This window comes from Anolis sagrei, chromosome 6 (assembly GCF_037176765.1).
Source record: "Anolis sagrei isolate rAnoSag1 chromosome 6, rAnoSag1.mat, whole genome shotgun sequence".
NCBI lineage: Eukaryota > Metazoa > Chordata > Lepidosauria > Squamata > Dactyloidae > Anolis > Anolis sagrei.
The window spans coordinates 30548827-30556076 of NC_090026.1; the positions used below are offsets into that span (position 1 = coordinate 30548827).

At 40.9% G+C, this 7250-nt stretch overlaps 1 protein-coding gene across 1 annotated transcript; it reads left to right on the plus strand.

Moving 5' to 3' along the window:
• Positions 1-522: 522 nt before the first annotated feature.
• LOC132779437 (peptide YY-like) lies at positions 523-6782 on the plus strand. Its single transcript, XM_060783133.2, has 4 exons — positions 523-690; positions 2197-2384; positions 4846-4935; positions 6278-6782. The coding sequence occupies exons 1-4, from the start codon at positions 688-690 to the stop codon at positions 6300-6302; spliced, it is 306 nt and encodes a 101-aa protein (XP_060639116.1). The 5' UTR covers positions 523-687; the 3' UTR covers positions 6303-6782.
• Positions 6783-7250: the final 468 nt, after the last annotated feature.

Sequence of the window (7250 nt, forward strand, 5' to 3'; positions counted from 1 at the left end):
AAGCCTAGGATTTGAAGCTTGGTGGGGTAGCAGCACTCTTTGGCAGAGATGGCTAAATGCCTTGTAAAAACCACAATTCCCATGATTCCATAGCACTGATCCATTAAAATAGTGTCAAATTGCTTAATTCGACACCCTTGGCTATCTTAATTTTCCATCGATTTCTTTGGCTGATTCTAATGTCTTAGACAGAAATGTCACTCTCAACACAACAGTTTATGAATCCTATCAATCTCTGTCCACTCCTGGCCCACAAATGGCAATTGAAACTTGTTTCAGCCTTCAAGAAGGAACATCAGTCCTTTTTATATCTCTGAATGCTGTCTCCCATCTCTTCTCCCTCTGCAAGGATTCATTTAGTTCCCCCGTCACTTCCCCCTCCCTTCCCTGAGCATGAGCAGAGTGGCGTCCTTTTGGGAGGTAATCAAGGTGTCTGATACAGAATTGGATTGATCAGCAAATGATGGAAGAATGAGTGAATGAATGATTGGGGGGGGGGAATGGAGGAGGAGCCTCCCCCTCCTTAATTCACCCACCTGCCAAGGATATAAGCCCTGGGTTGTCAGAGCCACTAACAGAAGCATCAGCAGCAAGAGACGACTTGAAGATCAGTGAAAGCTGGCTGGCTGAGTCCTATAGCATCCCTTGACATTCAGCTCTGTCTCTGCTTCTTTCTACCTCCTTTTCATGGTGAGTAGCTGATGCTGCTGGGATGGGACTGCAGGAAAACAATCACAACAGGCGAGCTCTTTTATTCTGCTCCTCAATGCTTATTTTCAGAGAAGAGAAAAAGTGGCAGGGAGAGGTAGTGAGAGACAAAAATATGTAACACTTAGTTCCCAGTAAAACATGATAGCAGGAGCTTTGTTCATTGTGGGGTAGTACCATGTTTGTGTAGAAAGAAGAGAGTAAAGAGAGCTGATTTGCAATGTTGGTTACAAGTTTCCTGCCTTGGCTGAACTCTTTGCCCTCTCCTATTTTACAGTACTTTTTACTCTTCCCTGGGGTGTGAGGGAGGGTGTATGTGCCTACAGTTGCCTGTTGACTTCTGGTGACCCCATGGTTTCATAGAACTGTCTTAGGGCCCTTCCACACAGCCCCATATTCCAGAATATCAAGGCAGAAAATCCCACAATATCTGCTTTGAACTGGGTTATCTGAGTCCATACTCAAATAATGTGGGATTTCCTGCCTTGATATTCTGGGATATAGGGCTGTGTGGAAGGGCCCTCGGATAAGCAACATTCAAATGTGGTTGGTGAGTTTCTTCCTCTGAATTTAGCCTACAGAATCTGGTATTTGACAGTAGTCTTCTATTCAGTAGTTACCAGAGCTGACCCTGCTTAGCATACAAGTTCAGTTGGAATCTAGTACCTTTGGAGAGAGGAGCTCCAAAATGGAATGTGAGAGTTCCACAAAAACTCCATACTCTTAATTGTTTTTAAGTTCAGATTCCATTTTTTGGCAAAGTTGGTGCATTTCAGTGTTCAAATGCACAGAATTTCTGCCATCATTAGACAGTTTTTCCATGAAAGAAAGATGTCTTACAGACCTCACAACCTCTGAGGATGCCTGCCATAGATGCAGGCGAAACATCAGGAAGAATGCTTCTAGAACATGGGCATACAGCCCTAAAAACCTACAACAACCCAGTGATTTCAGCCATGAAAGCCTTCAATAATACAAAGAAAGATGTCTTACAGATGCTTAGACATTACTGCCTTTTTGTTATCTCTGTGCATGTTTCAGGATCAAGTTCTCATAAGCTGTTACCTATATGTGTTTTTGGTACTCTTGGGAGATTGATGGTTATGTTGTGACTGTGAACTGTAAATTGGCTTTTCGTGGAAAGTGGCATATATCCAAAACTTTTTGCGCAATGCTTGAAAAGGTTACTTTTTGGACTAGGTCAGTGGTTCTCAACCTATGGGTCCCCAGGTGTTTTGGCCTACAACTCCCAGAAATTCCATCCAGTTTACCAGCTGTTACGATTTCTGGGTGTTGAAGGCCAAAATATCTGGGGACTCACAGGCTGAGAACCACTGGACTAGGTTGAAGGATTCTTGGAGTTGTAGCCCAAAGAAAGTAGCTTTTCTGACTTCTGCCGTTCCAATCCTAAACTAGTTGGGCAGTGGAGACAGCTTTGGATGTTCTCCTGGCTATTAATCTACTCTCATTCCTTGTTTTCTCTCCCAGATGGTCATGTCTGTGAAGCCCTGGCCTCTCCTGATGGCCGTGACACTGTGTGTCTTGTTCTGCCTGGGAACCTTGGTGGATGCCTACCCTCCAAAACCAGAGAGCCCCGGAGAAGATGCCTCCCCTGAAGAAATGGCCAAATACTTCTCGGCTCTTCGGCATTACATCAACTTGGTGACAAGGCAGAGGTGTGTGTGTGGAGTGGGATGGGTTGCATGTGGGTTTTGGTAATTATTTGTTGTGTTTAAGATCATTAATTGCCATCAAGCTGACTTTGACTTAGGGCAACTTTATGAATGAGAGACCTCCAAGCCATCCTATTATCAACAACCCTGCTCAAGTCTTGCAAACTCAGGGTCACAGTTCCTTTGACTGCATCTATCCTTCTGCAGTAGAGTTGTCCTCTTTTCCTACTGCCTTACATCTTACCAAACATTATTGCCTTTTGTAATGAGTCATGTTGTCACATATACATCTAGATTTTTGTTTAGGACTGGTCCTACCTATGCTCACAATGAGGGGGTGGCTTCAGAAGACATATACTATATGATGTAGAGAGCACTGTCTTCCAAAAGACTTGTCCTGCTTGCCCTAAGCTAGCTTACTGACTCTTAGGGCAGTACTGCTGTCCTCTCACTGTCCTATTACTAGTAGTGTTGAAGTAAGTAGTCCAAGAAAAAAGGTGTAATTCTGTAATTGGCAGAAGAATGCAGGGTAAATCTCTTTTTTCTTTTGCTTCTTGTAGCAAAATATTTTGGACTGGCTTGTAGAGGCAACACCTTATCTTCCTATCAAACACAAGAAAAGGTGTCACTACACTTAGCATATGACCACACATGTAGATGTTTGCTGAATATTGGTGAGGACAGAAGAAAATGTCTTACTTTGTGCAAAGAGATCTAGAGCAATGGTTCTCAACCCATGGGTCCCCAGATGTTTTGGCCTTCAACTCCCAGAAATCTTAACAGCTGGTAAACTGGCTGGGATTCCTGGGAGTTGTAGGCCAAAACACTTGGAGGTCCACAGGCTGAGAACCACTGCTCTAGAGGATGAAAAAGAATCTTCATTCATTTCAAGTATCCACTGCAAACATCCTTTATTGACATGCTACAGCTAGAGCCATCAGCAGTAGTAACAACTGGGCAAGGAAGACCAACAGCAAGGGCCGGTACAATGTTTGACCAATGCAACTGGTGGCATCTAGTGGACTGCTGAATCTAAATTGAGTTTTAGCCTTCAACAATTAAACAACTGTCCAAGATACTAAACCTACTTTAAGGAGATGATATAGCACCTTGGAGAGCTAATTTAAAGTCCAGTGAAAACCCCAGAGCAGTTTTCCTGCTTCATTGATATGGAGATCACCAATTTCCATGCAGAAAATCCAACATATCTGTCTGTCCTCCTTCATGATATTGAAAGGAATGCATTAGGAAGACTAACGGGTTGCAGGTTCAAATCCAGAGAGAGTGCAGATGAGCTCCCTCTGTCAGCTCCAGCTCCCCATGCAGGGAAATGAGAGAAGCCTCCCATAAGGATGATAAAACATCAAAACATCCAGGTGTTTCCTGGACAACATCCTTGCAGATGGCCAATTCTCTCACACCAGAAGTTTCTCAAGTTACCCCTGACATGAAAAAAAATGACTGTAAAGGAAAGCTCCCTGAAATTTCCATAATCTTCTTGAGTACAGTCGTGGGCTGTGCACATGAGTGTACAAATTGTCTTGCAAATATTGCTCAATACTGCAGCTTCTAGGAGAGCAAATGAAGTACCCAGCTGTAAAACACCTGATTAACTACTTTCTCCATTAGTGTGGGCTGCTTGGAACAGCCCATTAGCTCTCGTCTCCTAGAAACCTAATTGGAAAACCAAACCAACGAGGCCATTAGCAAGGACTCACTTCTCTAGGTTGATTTTTTTTTGTGTCACCTCATCATTTTCTTGAACTCCTCACTAATTTCTTTCCAAGTTGTGAGCATGGAAAAACTCTGAACACACTTTTATTATATTATGGAAAGCCCATGTCATCTCTATTCTTGCAAAAACCAATAGTGCAACTTTTCACTCGTGAAATTCCACCCATGCTCTGTATTCTTGGACTTGAGAATGAAAGGCAGAAATAATATGAATATACTAAACATTACTATATAAATGACTACCTGACCTCAGGAAAAATGACATTTCAGACTACCGATTCCACAATGCACCAGCCAGTATGGGAATTTGGGGAGTTGTAATCCAAAATGCACTTTCTATACCATTGTGGACCCCTCTGTTGTGAACCAATAGCCAATTTTGAATGTCCCATTCAAGACCAAGCTGATCCTAAATGCTTTTGTCTTAAGGTTTAACTGAAATTCATACCTGACACTCTTTGCCATTAATATCACATGTGTGAAAAATGGGTGAGTAGTTAGGCAGTGAATTAACAAAAGCACAGAGGTGGAGGCATTGTGTGTTTTAATTCTGACCTATATGTGTTTCAGCATTAAGATATCTTTATGAAGACTTGGTGATACATAGTTTCTGGCTTCTGAAATCAGGGTTTGTTGGGGTGGTGGGAGAAACAAAAATATGGGGAACTTCTTCGTCTCTCCAATGCGATAAATGACAGACTCGATTATTCATCCTTCCTTCTTTCCCAAGGTATGGCAAGAGATCCAGCCCAGAGTCCTTGATGTCAGAGCTTATTTTTGGAGACAGCAGCACCAGCAGTGACCATAATGGCAGATCACGGTAAGTCCAATTTGTCTGATGTTGTTTTGGCAAAGAACAAAGTGCCTCGCCAGAAGTCACATATTTCCAGCCAACAGCGTGTTCTTCCTCAGAACCATTCCTACCCGGAAAGGAGAAGAAATTCTGCACATGGTCAGGAACACATTGTGCTTTCCCCTGTTAAGAAAGGCTTGCCAGGGTGAAACTGGAGAGGGCTCCTGTAGCTTTAATGGCTGTGTAGAAGAGGGGATTTTGGCAGCTATTGCTTGTTATGCATCAGATAACAATAAATTCCTGCAGAAATTATCTTTCTTATGCAACCAGTTTTGATTCTGGGAAAATAAACAGAACTGGGAATTATTACCTTTTTTTTTTTACTAGAATGTCTTCAATCCACATTAGAATGTTGTGGACTAAAACTGGTGCTTTTCAGAATTTTGCAAAAGTTCTTAAAAACTTAAAGAGCTGGGCATATTTAGACTACGGAAGAGATGGCTGAGGAGAAATTCTGATGTATAAATATGGGAGGAAAAGTCACAGGGAGAAAGGACCAAGCTTGTTTTCTGTTGCCCCGGAGATTAGGATGTAGGATAATGGCTTCAAACTACAAGAAAGGAGATTCCACTGAACATTAGGAAGAACTTCCTAATTGTGAGAGCTGTTCAGCAGTGGAACTCTCTGCCCTGGAGTGTGGTGGAGGCTCCTTCTTTGAAGGCTTTTAAACAGAGGCTGGATGGTCCTCTGTTGGGGGTGCTTTGAATGCAATTTTCCTGCTTCTTGGCAGGGGATTGGACTGGATGGCCTACGAGGTCCCTTCCAACTTAATGATACTATGAAAATAGTGATGAATCTTTGACAGATGAGGAAGAATCTAGAACCACACAGAAATCCTATTTTTTTCCATCTGTCTTGTTAGAATAAGTGTGACAAGGCTTTGGGTGTTCTTGAAGTTGAAGACCTTCAGAAGTGTAGAGAGAGCACTGAAAAGTCAAACAAAATTAAGGCAAGCTACATGTGCTAGTTGGCCAACTTCTTATTTCTTCAATTGTCCCATTTTTGTTTCCTGCTTGTACACAACAAAGAGTATGATTGCCCTGCCAAAAGGTATATGGAAACTATTAAACTCCTAACAAGACCACCTTGTTGACATGTCAGTGTTCTGGATTCTGGAACAGAGCATGGAAAAGTTAATTTTTTTATAGCTGTAGCTCCCAGACTCTTCCAGTGTGCATTTCAGTGGACAGATGTGAGGACTTGCCTTCCAAAGAACTAATATCAATAGACTTAGATTTGGGAGCAGATGACCCTTTTGCTCCTTCCTTCACCTCTCTAATGGCATGATCTCCCCTTTTTTCCCTTACAGGTATGATGATTCCTACATGTGGTGACAACCTACCCACGGAAGAGTTGGAGGTCCATCAGCTGCCTCTTTTTACACATTCCAATCTTGTTGTGTTCTTCTGCATTTTCTAAAAACAATTTGAAACCTTTTGTGAAAGAGGGCCTGTCCTCTCCCCACCTCAATGTTCTCTTTGGGGCTTTTTCTTTGTTTAATAACAGCATTACAATGGAGTCGTGTACCCTTCTTCCTATACACAAGTAGGGGGTTCTGCAAAAAAAAAAAGAAGTGCCACAGGGGACAAGGTGGGGTGTCTGTTATCTTTGGTGGTGACCTAGGTTGTATTTGTTGTGACATCTATGTTTACTCACTGGTGCAAAATCCCACTCATGTCCACTTTGGGTCTATCTTATTTTATACATAATGTGCGTGTCTGTGTGTGCAAGTATGAATGTATGTTTGTAAATGTATGTATTTTGGATGGATTTCTTCTATGTTCACAATAAAACAGCAAGTTTAATGGAGAAAATGATGACTATCTGTCCTCTTTTTAAGCTACCATATATACTTGAGTATAAGCCGAGCTTTTCAACCCTTTTTTAAGCTGCAAAAGCCCCCTTGGCTTATGCTCGAGTCAAAGTTATTCATTATTTTACTCTGTTATTATTATTATTATTATTATTATTATTATTATTATCTTCTTTATTATTATTATTACATTTATTATTTTACTCTAATTATTATTATTACATTTACATTATTTTACTCTATTATTATTTTTATTACATTTATTATTTTACTCTGTTCATTATTATTATTGCATTTATTACTTTAGTCTATTATTATATTTATTATTTTACTCTATTTATTATTGTTATTATTACATTTATTTATTTATTTATGATTTAAAACTTCTATATCCTGATCTCCTCTACCTCCGTAGAGGGAGTCTATTATTATTGCATTTATTATTTTACTCTATTATTACTGTTATTAC

Coding starts and splice junctions, on each gene's coding strand:
- LOC132779437 (XM_060783133.2), top strand. Junction 2,385..4,845: donor AACTTGGTGACAAGGCAGAG/GTGTGTGTGTGG, acceptor TTCTTTCCCAAG/GTATGGCAAGAGATCCAGCC. Junction 4,936..6,277: donor GACCATAATGGCAGATCACG/GTAAGTCCAATT, acceptor TTTCCCTTACAG/GTATGATGATTCCTACATGT.